General features: G+C 41.8%; 1 protein-coding gene across 7 annotated transcripts in view; it reads right to left on the bottom strand.

Moving 5' to 3' along the window:
- TPP2 (tripeptidyl peptidase 2) overlaps positions 1–15,008 on the bottom strand; it is a 68,431-nt gene that overhangs the window by 2,677 nt on the left and 50,746 nt on the right. For 4 of the 7 annotated variants that reach the window (XM_060287913.1, XM_060287914.1, XM_060287915.1 and 1 more), the window contains 5 exons: positions 8,508–8,659; positions 7,075–7,171; positions 5,946–6,076; positions 2,305–2,512; positions 22–141 (listed from right to left, as the gene is read on the bottom strand). In XM_060287913.1, coding sequence (XP_060143896.1) covers positions 22–141; positions 2,305–2,512; positions 5,946–6,076; positions 7,075–7,171; positions 8,508–8,659 — 708 coding nt within the window. Of the gene's footprint in view, positions 1–21; positions 142–2,304; positions 2,513–5,934; positions 6,077–7,074; positions 7,172–8,507; positions 8,660–13,965; positions 14,005–15,008 lie in introns of those variants that run through there. The other 3 variants (XM_030856795.2, XR_009559760.1, XM_060287917.1) reach the window with 3 other exon arrangements.

Genomic DNA, 15,008 nt, shown 5'->3' with positions numbered 1-15,008 from the left:
GGCAATTTTAATATCACTTACTTGAATACAATTTTTCCAGTTTTCTTTTGTTGGTTTTTCTTCCACAAGTTTAGTTGCAAATTTAAGGCCTCTCCCATACATTTTATTTACGAAGGCATGCTTGTATGCAAATGTCAAAACCTACAACGTAAAACAAGATACAGCTCATCTACAAAATATTTACAATTTAAGGCATATTGCTTTAATAATGAAAGAACTGGACTTCCCTGGTGGCGCAGTGGTTAAGAATCCACCTGCCGATGCAGGGGACATGGGTTCGATCCCTGGTCCGGGAAGATCCCACATGCTGCGGAGCAACTAAGCCCGTGCGCCACAACTACTGAGCCTGGGTGCCACAACTACTGAAGCCTGTGCACCTAGACCCCGTGCTCCGCAAGGAGAGAAGCCACTGCAACGAGAAGCCTGCACACCGCAACGAAGAGTGGCCCCCGCTCGCCGCAACTAGAGAAAGCCCGCGTGCAGCAACAAAGACCCAACGCAGCCAAAAGTAAATAAATAAAAATCAAAGAAAAAATAATAAAGAAGAAAAATAATGAAAGAATTGAGGCTTTAACAGAAGTGTAGCTTTTCAAATGAACATGTTACATCAAGTAAATTTTAACAACTTTTTAAAACAACAATTAACATCTTTAAAAGAGCTGGGTATCCCACAGAACAGATAATCTATTTGGGGAAAGAAAGCTATTATGATAAATCACTAGCTGTTGGAATCCATACCAAAATACCTCTATGCAAAAGAAAGCAGAGCTAACATAAGTGATGACAAAATTGCAAGTTAGACGTACAAAACTACAGAGTCACTATAAATTACCAAAATTGCGAAAGAGGATAAAAGTAAACAAATGAAGTGTCATATTATATAAACATGTTCTTACTTTCAACTGCTTCCTTTTGTACAAGTTTTCTACCTTTAATTACTGCATTTGTCAAAAATACTCGTAAGCATTTGTTTATATCTTTAGTCTCCACTTTTAGAATGTGCAGCATGTCCTCAAAGAAAGGAATCCTGTCACACTTACCTGTATTCTAGAGACAAGGAAAGGGCTCAACAACTGTTGCTACAGACACAGTAAACAGACAGGTGATATAATGCACACCCCTAACATAAGAGCGCTGCGGCAAGAACAGAATTCTTTATAACAGCTTTACTGTGATGCTCATCAAGTGTCTATCGACTTGATGCCAGACCAGGCTCTTATTCATCTTCTTCCCAGCAGCGGGCGCAGTGTCTGGCACACAGCAGACACGAGATAACTTTGTTAGTAGTAACAGCAAGTATTGCTGACGTCCTTCCACGTACGTGATACTCATTCATAAAATCCCATGGTACGCAGCACCACAGTCCCACATGAGCATTCGGTCACCCGCCTACAGTCACACAGGTCAAAGCGGCAGGGGCAGAATCCAAGCTCCAGGGGCCTGATTTCAGATCCAAATTCTTAACCTCTGGTGCTGCTTCCTTCAGTTTCTGGAACATTACTGAGTTCCTTCTATAAAAGCACTACTGAACTGAGGTGGAACAACCTGAAGCAGATAGGAAGAATTTTCTCCTACTTCAGAAGTCTTTACTACCGATCACCATAGTTAATCTTGAAAACAAGCACCTGTCTCCTAAAAAACTGCCACAGTTTGTGCTGGAAGAAGAATTCCACTGATTACATTTCCTTTTTTCTTCCTTTATGTCCAGAAGAAAGGAAGATTGGCAAATACCTGTAGCTATATAATCTCTACTGTTAAGAATTATAGTAGAGAGCTAGAAGGCATTTTACATGTTTTTATAATCTAAACCCAAAAAGCTCATCAATGTTACTTTTTCTACACTGGGCTTTAAAAATTGATCAGGTACAAATCAAGATGATAGTTATTTAGAAGTTAAAGAGTTTGGAGAGAAATAACAAATATCTAAACTAACCAGAATACCGCCATCTCCATCCCTGACAAATGAGCACAGGGACAGGTGTGGGAAGGTACGAAGACAGCTTTCAGACGCCCTTAATTTTAGCTGATACATAAATGGCTTAACCAAAAGCCCGCCACACACGCTCTCCAACTGTTTCCCCAGCTAGCGTGGTCCACCAGCCACTGTGCGGACAGACCAAACAACGGTCAAGTGGTTTCAAAGCCGGGAAGACCAGGGAGGCCTCGCTAAGCACCTCATCTTCTTCGGAGCCCAGCTCAGCCTCGTTCCATTTATCCTCGTCCTCTCTGGCCGGGCCCGCTGGGCACAAGGGATCTGGGATGCACCCCCAAGAACTGCAGCGAAACAAGAAGGAGAAAGGGTACCTTACTGTCGAAAAGATCAGTCCATTTTGTAGCTTCCCAGAAAGTTTCCGTCAGAGAATCCAGGGCGCTCTCTCCCTCCTCCTCTCTCCCTTCCAGGTCGCCTGATGCAGCCCCGTCCTCCTCCCGGGTCTGGAGAAGGTGGTCGGCCAGGGCACAGCCTTTCCTACACAGGGCGTCTACGAGTGTCGACTTCTGCTTGTCCATGTCACTGTGTGCCAAACCAACACATTCCACAGATCAGGAGAGCATCTTTAAAAGTACAGCCTCACCCGAAATTAACCTCATGCCTTCTCTGCCTAAGATTCACAATGCAGGAATGTGGTGTAGCCATGGAGAGACATCTGCATTGCGCAACACACGAGCCGCTGTGTTCCACACACAGATTAAATGAGTTAGGATCGCTGTAATCGGTTGAAACAGCATGCCATGCACAACAGAGGGGAAAGACCGTTGGGTCAATTCTGTCAGCTAAGAAACTCTTAGAACAGTATCTTCTAAGTGTTTCAACTTCTTATGTCAGTCGTTACATACTTGTGCAGTCGTGAACTATCACGCATACACAGAGCAAAGGAATACAAGGCTTACTCTAGCATTTTAACACATTAACTCATTTATACTCAAAATAACTCTATGAGCAAGAGACCATCAGTTGCCTCTATTTTGCAAAGGAGGAAATCGAGGCACAGAGAGATCAGGCGATCTGTTCAAGGTCCCACAATTAGGGAGCGGCAGATCCAGGACTCCGAGCTCTGCGGCTGGTCCTGGAACCCCTGCTCTTAATCGCCGGGGCCACCTGCCTTGCTTCAGGCAGGCAGCTTTGTTTCTGATGTGTTCCAATGCCCAGAACAATGCCTGGCACGGAACAGACACTCAGTAAATTGCTGCTGAATGAAATACAGTAACAGCCTACACTCCTGGGACAGTACCGGCCCCTCGAATGCTTATTTGACGCATCCTGCCCAACTCCTGTCAGATACGTCTAAAGACGAGAATTACAAGTGCTGAGAAGATGACCAGGAGGCACTCAGATATGGGATGAACAAACTGTCTACCGGTAAGCATGATTCTGAAGGACCCAGAGTGAAACGCCGCCTATGAAATCCGCTGGGACTGTAAAATCAACAATTTGTACAAAAGACAATTAAAATAAGAAGAGGAAAAAAAACCCCAACACAACGCCAATAACCTGCTACAACCTAAGTTACCCACCTTAATACATTTGCAATGCAGATGAAGTTATGCCTAAAAGATGCCCAAGAGTTTATGAGCAAAGAGTTTCAAAGTTTAAAAGAGCCAACTCTCACTCTCTTTCCTGGGAAGCGTTTCTGGGGACTTGAAGTGCTTGGTCACTGTGGACTTCAGAACAGAAGGATGGACGGGCTTTCATTTACTGAGTCCCTCCTTACCCCACCACCTCTCAGATGCCAGGCGGCGCCTGAAATGTCTCGGCAGTACTTCACTCATGCTCTACAGCAGCCTCAGCAGTCAAGCGTTATCCCCACGTTGTGAGGGAGAACGGAGGCCGTGGAACACAACTGGGCAGGCAGGGCAGGTCTGGATATCCACTCACCTACGGCATCCCGACTGACTGTCCTGGCCGCCCAGAGGAGGGCTGCAGGATGCAGAGCTTGGAGGGCGAGCTGGGGTGACAGGTGTGCTGGACTCGCCAGACCTGGATTGAATCACCTTTAAGACCCCTTTCTATTTCCGCATTCTCTGATCCAATAACCTAAATTCCACGTATCTGGAATGTTCTCTTCCTACCCTCTTCTAACTTTGAACTGACCTGCTCGGATTAAATACCTATTAATCCATGATGGTTTCCCTGCTCTCCTTCCCATCGTCTTTCACAGTTTAAAATACTTATTATAACTGTTTGTTTTTTTTTTTTTGCAGTACGCGGGCCTCTCACTGCTGTGGCCTCTCCCATTGCGGAGCACAGGCTCCAGACGCGAAGGCTCAGTGGCCGTGGCTAACGGGTGCAGCTGCTCTGCGGCATGTGGGATCTTCCCGGACCGGGGCACGAACCCGTGTCCCCTGCAGCGGCAGGCGGACTCTCAACCACTGTGCCACCAGAGAAGCCCCTCTATTATATCTGTTAATCACATTCCATCTAGCAATTATCATCTTCTGTATTAGGCTGTATGTTTTCTAAGAGTAGAGAGTGTCTTGTTCATTTTTTTTTTACATCCCTCTCAGTGGTACTACATACAGTGCTTGGTCAATAAATCTCTCTGAATCAAAGTTAGTTAGGGACTGATCAAGATGGTAATAGCTACATTTTAGGAAGTAACTTCAATTAGATACTTTAGTGGACTAAGTAAACTGCAGTTTAATTAAAACTTAGATCCCCTACAAAAAGTTAGTATTTTTAAGATTACAAAATGGCCATCTTGCAATTTTTGAAACGAGTGACTTAAGCGAAAGCAGCTGGAAATGAGAAATCCATGCCCCATTTAATCCTTTGTATATAACTGGCATTTCATAATATATAACTGGCATTTCATAATGCATATAACTGGCATTTGTATATAACTGGCATTTCATAAATGGTGGCTGCACCATCCACTATTATTATTAGCAACAATAAAACAGCAATGTTTCGAGAAGGTTCCTTTGGAAAGTGTGAAAGGGTGCTGACAATGGCCAAGAACGTATTTTGAACAAATTTTATTCCGCTTGAACACTGCTGCTTGTAAGATTCGTTAAGACCTGTAATATCAGTATAAACGATGCAAGGTCAAGAGTTCTAGCAGTTTAAAATCAAGCGTTTTGTATGTATATAAAAAAAATTCTGACTGAAGCAAATGGAATCTTTAAGGGAAACTACCATATTTTCAGGCAGCCTGCACGGTTTCAGTTTATTATTAGTTACAATAACGCTAAGAGGAGGAAACTTCTACCCTTGTAAGTTAAGGACCCCCAGGGTTGGAAATAAACCAAAGTGACAGAGGGGAGACTGGTACTGGGAGTGTGGGAGTGTTATCAGGAGATGATGGTAGGAGTTCGTGGAAGGGTGAACGGGAAAGCCGCCGGACCGTCACACCAGCAAGCGGAAACCACACTCTCGCACGGATGGAGCCTTACAAACGCATAAACCCAGCTACGCGTCTGTTGTACACATCACGTTACAGTTTCCTAAGGCTAAAGTATAATCCCCCCACCCTTGTTCTCAAGTAGTACTGTAAACCCAGTTTCATAAACTGAAGTTGCCAGATAATGGCTTTAACCCAATGTGATTTCTTATCACTTTACTAATAAGCATATAAACTAAATTTGGAGCCTGTCATGCTATTGGTCAATCAACACTTGAAAAATTAATTTTACAGGGTGCTCTGTGCTTCCCTCTCCATGTGTCCAGTTCACACATATCCCCCAAATGGCTGGACTGCTTGATCACAGCCACTCAAATCTCTCCACCATGACAGCACCTGATGGTGGAGGAAGCAAACGACTTTTCTTTTGCTTAATCTTAAACGACTGGAGAAAATTACTATAAGATATTTAAGGATGGAGTATCCCCAAATCAGTAACTCCAATGATAAGGATATAAAAAATACCAGAAAAGAAGGATATTTTCAATAATTAAAAAAAGTAACTAAGAAATGAGATGCAAGAAAGAGTATTTACTGGTTAGGTACTTTTTTATAATAGCTGCATCGGGCCTGGGGTCAGTCTTCATCGCAATATAAACTGCTAGGGTCGTTTGATCTATATGAGAAATAACAGCATTTGCAGCTTCGACAATTTCATTAAGCCTTTTCATTCGTTCCTGGGGAGGAAAAAAAAAGAAGAAATAAGAAAAAAATGGATGTATCCATGAGCCTCCTGACGCATTTCACTTCTGTCGGTCATGCCCGTGAGAGTTAGGACTCCCGTGGTGCGGGACCAGGTAGGCTGTGCAGCCCAGGGGCTCTGCACTAGCTCCTGGTGTGACCTTTACGACGGTCAGCATCTCTAGAAAACCTGAGCTCAGACGGGAAAATACCTACCCTACACCCCCCACTGGCGCTGAATGGAGTAATAAGCAAGATAACGAAGTTCACAGAAATATAAACTGTTTTCTACAGAGGCAGCTCTTTCCTTGGGTAACTTAAAAGTTCAGAAATGTGATCAGCTATGTTACCCCAGTCCCACAGCACATGAAAACAGAAGTAAAAAAAAGCACCAGCTGATGAGACAAATTCTAATTTATTACTGAAACCTCCGAAATGAGAGTAAACAGGAACAGAAGCAACAGAGTCTCACTATGGGCCCCGGGCTGTCCTGGCGTCCTCAGCAGTTCAGCTCCTCACAGGGCCTGCGGGCTCACACTCAACCCTTGGTAACTCTTGATTGGTTATGGCCACAAGCACTTTCTACAGCCAGGACTCCCAGTGAGAGCTGGTCCACTGAGGACAGCTGGGAGCTACACAGCCAATTCTCAGAAATCAGAAACGAAGTTAGCCAAGGTAGTGCAGAGGAGCTCCGCTTTTGCTGCAGGCGCCTGAGACTCCAGCAGGCCACGACCACGGCCTTCTGCTCCCGGCTCTTCAGGTCAAGGTCAGAAAAGCCACCCTTAGGGTTTCCTATCTACTTCTCCTCCCACTGACCAAACGTGAGTCCTGAGTCAGCTTAATGAAAATAGCTCAACAGAACATTCAATCTGAGGTGACACGTTTTCAGTCGGCAAGAAGAGAAGACAAAGACTGCCCCCTTATTCCAAAGGCAAACCTCATCTAATACTGCAAACAAAATAAGAGACTCAGAGTAAAATCGAACACGCCCAACCTTTTCAGCATCCAACTGATGAAGTCGTGCAACGTACAGAGGGAGATAATTAGGGTATGTTTCCTTCAATTCATTATAAATGTCACTAGAATCCAGCCTACATATGTAAGAAAGAGAAACAGTCATTATTTCAGTTCTTTTAGAAAGAAAATAATTTCTGTCTTTCCTATTACTTCACATTGTTTTGAAGTTCCAGACAATAACCTAAGGTACCAATCTGAAATATAATTACTGACAAAGACTGTATTTATTTGCAGGCAGTATAAATATGCTACCGAGAAAACAAAACAAAACAAAAAATCAAACTGGAAATTATTTCATTTATGAGTTCAGTAAGATGGTCAGATGAAAGTAAGCATCGACAGCTTTCCTACATACCATCTATAATTAGATTTATCAACGGGAGGGAAAAAACATTCAAAAACAGTTAAGAAAGATTAAAAGATCTAGAAATGCCTAAGACCTACAAAGAAGGAAAATTTACACTGTTTTGGAAGAATCTGAAGTCTTGAATGAACAAAGAGACAGATGTTCCACGTTCCCAGCTGGGGAAGCTGAAGAAACTACATCTGTTCTTACTGACTCCATGGTGGGAGGAACAGCAGCAGAGCAGAGGCCGCGGTTTGCCCCGCCTGGCGGGAAACCACGGCGGGGCCTGCGTTCTCAGCAGTGCCCACCTGGCAGACCCTCTGCGTTGCCGGCGGGGGCTGAGAAGGAGAGAGCCCCCGCCTCTCAACGGAATTCACCCAGAACTTGGCCTCAGCAGCAGGCCGCGGGGCTGGGGTGCCGGCCGACATGTGCCAACCCCCTGCCCCTCCCAGCAGGAGAGTCCTCCAAGCCAAGGGGACGGGGAGCCTGTGGTCCTGGCTGCAGCCAGTCTGGAGGAGGCTCTGCTTCAGTGAGCTGGGAGTGGGAAGAGAGTGACCTTGGCTCACATACCAGAGTCTCACTTTTCTTACTGAACTTTTGTAGATGTTCTTAAATAGGTGTTTCTCCGTTTGCTGTATGTCCTTAGGATCATTTCCAGAGGTTTAAAAAGGTTTGTTTTAAATTTGCTCGTAATCAAATAGTAACTGGAAAACCAGGACACAGTATCACTCACCTGCTACATGTATAAATACAGAGACAACTAATAATAACAGGACAATGGTTATCTTTGGAAAGGGGGCAAAAAGTGATTTATTTTCTTTTTTGTACCTTCCAATAAAATTCTCTTCCAAGAGCAGATCAGAATAAGGATTAAAATTTTAAAAATTCTTATCACAAAAGGGAATTAAAAACTAAATATAATTACAAGAAAATTTAAAAGCACTTGCAGTCCTATCCACTGTTAACATTTCTGAATACATAGCCTTTGCATACACACACAATATTGTTGTAACTGGGAAAATAAAAGTAAACGCTTAGAGGATTAAAACTCATTTAAAACTTACTTTGTCATCCACTGAATTTTAAGATCTCGTAATGCTTCAGTAAACTCTTCTTTTAAATCTTTCTCTTTTTCTGAATCTTTTTCTTTCTCTTTGCTGCCATTCTTAGTCTTTGTTGGTGGAGATATTAGGTAGTAATGAACAGGTATTACATCCTGTGAAAAATGAACGTGGAGAGACAGTCTTAGATTAACATCCTTAATATTCCTTATTTAAAAATCTTCAAAAAAGAAAAAAAAATCTTCAACAGCCGAACAGCACGTAACATCAGCTGCACTTGAGCGGTACTACACTGTATTTCAGATTCTAAGGGCCAAAATACATCTAAAGTTCCAATCTGAGATCAAAGTAATTTTCTCCCAAACTTTAAAGCTAATGCTTCTAATAACTCCTTTAAAACAAGGAAATAAGAACAAACTTTTCTCCATTTAAGTGTTATTTGGTATTCTTAGTTTTACTTGACAGACTGACTACAAAAACGTACTGAGCTTTCACATTTTACATCTGAGAAGAGAAAATAATTAAATTTTAAAGAAAGAAAGAAAAGATCTGCTTTTCTAATTAAATTTAAAGAGAAATTTCTTTCTTCATTCAGTCCACAGGACTTACTGAGCTCCCGTGGTGTGCAAGGTAATAGCTCCAAAGAGGTGAGGGACAAAGCAGACAAGGGCCTTTCACCCTCTGGGAAGACAGCCAACAAACATGTAGGTAAATAAACAACTGCAGGAACGACACGTGATACGAAGACAACAGAATAGAGTAAGGAGATAGAGCGTGACTGGTGGGTAAGGGGGGACCCATGCAGACAAAGTGGTCATGGAAACACTCTAATGGCGCCTCAGTGATCTCAAGGAATAAACGTCAATGAACCGGAATAACCAAAACGAGGAGAGGAATAGATGTGCGGGGACAAGACGAGCACCTGCAGAAACCTGAGGGGGTGTGCAGCAAGCACAGGGTTAGGTTCTGAGAAAGGGCAGCGGCCACAGTAAGTAAGCAGGGCTGACAGAGTACGGGTAAAAAAAATACAGGTTTTATTCTAGGTGCCACAGGAAGAGCTGTATGCAAGGCAGTGACATGATTAAGGATTTTTGCTTTTTGTTTAAACACTTTGGTTTTTTGGTGTTTTTTTTTTTTTAAATAACTCTTGATACTACTACGTGGAGAATGGATGATAGAGGCCAAAGTGGAAAAAGAGAAAACAAGTTGGGACACAGACCCAGGTGTCCTGACACTGCCTGGAACTAAAGGACAGGCTATAGAAAAGGAAGCAATAAAGGGACATGAGATGTCCCGGGAAGGCAGGACCGATGGTGGTTGCTGGTGGTATTTAAGACGAGGGGCTGAATGAGACCAGCAAGGGTGGGGGAGGGGGAAAAGAGCAAGCCCAGGAATGGTCCAAAGCTTTCCACTGTGGAGGGAGAGTCTGAGGTCACGGCAGCCCCGGGGAAAAGCCAGCACGAAGATCGAGCGTGGGCGGCTAGTGACAGCTAGCTGAAAGGCGGCGTCAGGCGAGAGAAGTAACTGTCAAACCTGACAGCACAGTGGCTGCTGATCGCCGACAGAGCAAGAGCGGCAGGGGAGGCTGGTGGGGGGGGCGGAGGGCGGAGGGTAAAGGCCGAGAGGGAGGTGAGAAGTAAACAGGCATGGATGGTCCTTTTGAGAAGCTTTGCTTTAAAGAGAGCAAGTGTAACTACACCTTTTTGTGTCTATTTTATTAGCACGTGAGTCTTGTGAAAAGTAATGCAGGATCTGGGAAATGAAATCACCTGTTATAGTTGCTAGATCCGTTCCTGGCACAATACTAGGTGTCCCTAATTAAATCATTATTTATTAAGACAATTTCTAAAATTCTATCTTTAGGTTTACATTAAAAACATTGCTAAACTAAAATCTTGTATTTGTTTTAATTAACAAAGTTTCTAAAATTGGAACAAATTACACTATCAAAGTTGTCAAGGCCCTATTCACATAATTTCAGAAAAAACTTTGCACAGGTTGAGTCACAAACAAGTACTGGCCCCATCTTCCCCTGAGGTGTAAATACTACATAAATATGTCCATTTTAACAATTTTCACAATTAAACTTTATTTGGGGATATAACAGTAAATATAAGCAGCTACTGTTGTAGGAGCTCTAATGAAATAGTAACCACCATTTCAGTACAACCCATTTAAAGCGCAGAAGACCACTGATGGACGAGAACCACAGAAAGCCATTTTTAGCCATTTCAGCACCACTCCCCCTTGAGGTCCGGGAGCAAGTCTGCAAGCAAAGGTCTTCAGTGAAGTGTGAGCCTGGGAAGGGGAAACAGCCCTCCCATGGGCAGGCTTCCTTCCAGTCCCTGCCACCCATCCTGCGCTCCTTCTCCAGGTTTACTATGCTAGGTGGACACTGCCCTGAGCTTAAGCCAAGTTAAAAGGGTCTGCAACATTTGAGTGGGTAACTGACCACCAAGTTCTCACAGTAACAGCCCATTTCAGTGTCATCTGTTTAGCAGAGACAACACACCTAAGAATTAAAGGTGCAAGTGGCCTCCAACATTTACTGTTAATAGGGCCCTACTCCCTTTGCAGTCAGGCTCCTGTACCGCCCAGTGTGCTGGAATGTGCCTGCACCTGCATTCAGTGTGTGCACCCCCCTGCTGTCCCCTCCTCCTCGCCTGAGCAGGGAGAGGGACAAACCTCAGGAGGCGAGGTCTCTCTGTTGTGAGGCAATTCTTCCTCTGAGGCTCAGAGGTAAGGCATTTGCTAAGATGTTTTAGTAAAGAGAGAAAACAGAATTGAATTAAAAATGAACAATCCATTAAACTTCATCGATGATTAACAATGAACTCTAACAAAGATCTGCAAATAGAGAGAAACCATATATAATAGCAACCATAAACTATCACTAAAAATGCAAAAGAGACTGGGAAAGTTAATGATGAATGGCCTTGGGGTGGGGGGGAACCAAGATTTTGTAATCATCATTTTATATAGTAAATCGGTACCAAATTAGTAATTATAAAGGCCAGTATTATCCTAAAAAATATTTCAGGACAAGAGCTACTTCTTATTACTAAATATTATGGACATGGTTGTTTTAGTCTCCAACCAAAAGAGAAATGAAGTTATTTTTCATTCATTCGTTCATTCATTCATTTATTTATTTTTGCGATACGCAGGCCTCTCACTGTTGTGGCCTCTCCCGCTGCGGAGCACAGGCTCTGGACGCGCAGGCCCAGCGGCCATGGCTCACAGGCCCAGGCGCTCCGCGGCATGTGGGATCTTCCCGGACTGGGGCACGAACCCGTGTCCCCTGCATCGGCAGGTGGACTCTCAACCACTGCGCCACCAGGGAAGCCCTATTTTTCAGTTATTTTATCATGGTCATCTGTTCTTTTTGTCAGTAAGTATTTTTACAACTCAGCTTCTCAAGGGCTTAGCATAGGGTCCACTTAACAGAAATGATTTTGTACCATTAAATCATAAGAAATCTTGATTATGATTTTAAAAGACAGTCAAAGAAGAATCTTCAGAGCAGAAATACTACGATATAAGCTCTCTATAGCAGACACTTAACAGTAAGCATATTTTTTAAGAAAAAAATCACTCCATTATTACAAAGTATTTCAACAGTGTTTGAATTGAATTGAACAATATTTAGAAAATGAAATCTATCTGCCAAACCAATAACTATTTAACAAACCACCATTTAAATTTCGGTTCAAAACATAATACCCTTAGCTCTTAAATGATTAAAAAGTATAAATTCAAATTTTTAATTCATTTACACGAACTAAAATAGCTATTTAAAAAATTAATGTCATATTTGAGTGCTATTTATGTTAAAAATAACTATATTCTTTCATATTACAATGAACTTTAAAAAGGGTAACATACATATTCAACTCAAAAGTCACTGAAACCCTGAGGACAAATCCATTGAGGATTATGTATACAAAGTTGGTATTTTGTTCAGGCAATAAATTATATATTTTGTAATGTGACTATAAAACTATATATAATAATGATTATTTTTAAAACAAGAGCTTCACGTGCACTTACACTGAAGATGGGGAGAAATGGGAGGAAGTGACTCCAGATGCCCAGCTCTAGAAGCTTCACTAACCGTCAATTAACAATAACGTTCCTATTCATTTGATAGTTTCCTATCTCAAATAATCTAATACAAACAAAAGGCACCAAAACTCCAGAAGATCCACCAAACAGTACAACAGAAAGAGAACCCCCAGCTCTGCCTTTGGGACGCGCACCTTCTTTCTAGTGGGCTCCTCATTCTCTGAAGCAGGGGCTTTCAGGCTATTTTCAAAATGAATCAAAGATAATGTGTGCATAAAATGAAATTACAGTTTTATGAGTCTGATGAACTGACATTTTCTGTTTTTGTTGTAATGCTGGTTAAATTCCATTAAATGAATTTACATGGCCTTCAAATGGGTAAAGACGCTCAGTTGAGAAATACGGCCTACAGAGAAGCCGACATTCCTTTACCTGGGAAGATAACCCCCAGTGGTGTATTTTGTTTGAACAAAGTCTTTACCACTACATAATCATATAGAATTTTAGAGGTCATTTTAATAAAGACATTTTATCTATTATAAAATGGTGGCTCCCAGTTTCACATCACTATGAATTAAACACTGAATTCTCTTTTGTTTCTTCTTAAAACACTAATTCTTGCCCTACAGTGCTTGCTGCACGCAGGAGAGAAATCACTACGATGACGAATGATGTCAGCAGGTCCTCACCAGAGAGCTCATCGAATACGTATCCCTTTCTCTAAACTAGACCTGAAGTACAGATTTTCAAACTAAATTTGGCTCCAGCAGTCAATCAGAGATTGTCAAATAAGTTGCAGAGAAGCTGGTCACATCATTTACTAGTTACGGTCTTAAAACCTGCTCCTGCTCTTAGTATAAGTTTTAATTTGGGGCCACAGTCCTTATTTCTGTTTCTGCTACACCCATTGCTCTTTTCATCTCTGCCTTTCCAGAACAAAGAAGATGCAAGAGCAGGAAAAAAACTTCACTTTAAATATTTTAATAATATTTTATTATTAATCAAATCATCCATTTAAGAATGACTTTAGACTTCAAAAATAATTGTTTTGTCATATATAGCTAAAAAAAATCATTCATCTTTCTATAGGATTTTAGATATGCCAAAGTTCAAATATTATTACTTGGTCATACCTGCAGTAAGAAATGAATAGCATTAAAATTTTCTCTATACACATATAAACCAGGGGTCTTCAAGCAATTTATGGCAGGGAAAAAAAACTTTAAGAAAGCAGTTTGTCAACACTGATAAGCTAAAAGCACTATACTGCAGAACTGAAAGAAAGGAAACTAAGGGAGAGATTTTTTAAAAAAAGATAATAGTGACAGAAAAAGAAGTTTAACTAATATGCAAATAAGGCTTTAAGACATCTTTTTAAAGAACTGACAATCAGTACCTTTTTAAATTTTCCTTGTCGTTTTGCTGCAGACTGCCCCTGGGAGTTAGAACAACATTCTGTAAGAAATCATGCGTAATCTACACAGGATGGAGATACCACCTCTGTCTATTTTTCTGCCAGTTTCCATCCCACCTGTATGGGTCACAGTACTTAGAAGGGTCAGGTCTGTCATCAAAATGGCAGGTTTTTAAAGAAAGCAATACTGCCACTTTCATTTTTTTTTTTTAATAAAAATGCACTCAAATGTGTTATTCCTAAGGGTCAATGTTTTTCAGCTTTTTATTTCAAAAGTTTGTAGAGCAAAATTCATTAGTTATCCAAACAGTTCTAAAAACATTAAATTTAGGTGACGGTCCGCAAAGTCAGATTTTCAAGGCTGTCACAACGATCACACACGCCCATGCGCCAGAAACGGCATCGTTCGAGGGAATCTGGGAACGTCAGAGAGGGGCAAGAGGAACAGTTACCTTCGCAGCTGCCAGAACCGCAAGAAACGCACCATGGCTGAGATCCGATGAAATAAACAATGTGTTGGGAATTACAATTAACTCTGCAGCTTTAGGTTTTCTCAAGAAAATCTACCCTGGTAAGTAATAACTATAGTCAATCCCACCTGTTTATAACTTAACTTCACAACTGCCTCTTAAAGAATGCAGCCAGGAAGCACTATCTCTGAATTGCTAAAAGCATACTTCTAATAACAATGCTCTTCTTGTCTTACTCATCACAGGCAGTGGACACTTCAGAAGTTACCTGGATGAGAAGACTCACTGTTGAAGCCCCATAGCAGAGGCAGCAATATTTCCCATAGCAGAAAATGAAACCTACTTAAAAGGACCTAGACCAGGACTTCTTAAATCAGTGCATCTATGAATTCCAGTAACTACTGATTCACTTCACATTCTACTAAGGCTATATTATACTGAAGTACTTATAACTTATACTAAAGTACATATAAGTAAATAGTACAGACTGAAATGAGACTCAAGAACTATCAGGGCAAACGACTTGTTCTAAGCACAAAAGTCCTACGTGATGAC

The sequence above is a fragment of the Globicephala melas genome, chromosome 18, assembly GCF_963455315.2.
Source record: "Globicephala melas chromosome 18, mGloMel1.2, whole genome shotgun sequence".
Lineage (NCBI taxonomy): Eukaryota > Metazoa > Chordata > Mammalia > Artiodactyla > Delphinidae > Globicephala > Globicephala melas.
Note: the sequence above shows the minus strand (reverse complement) of the source record. Positions and strands in the feature narration are given on the sequence as shown.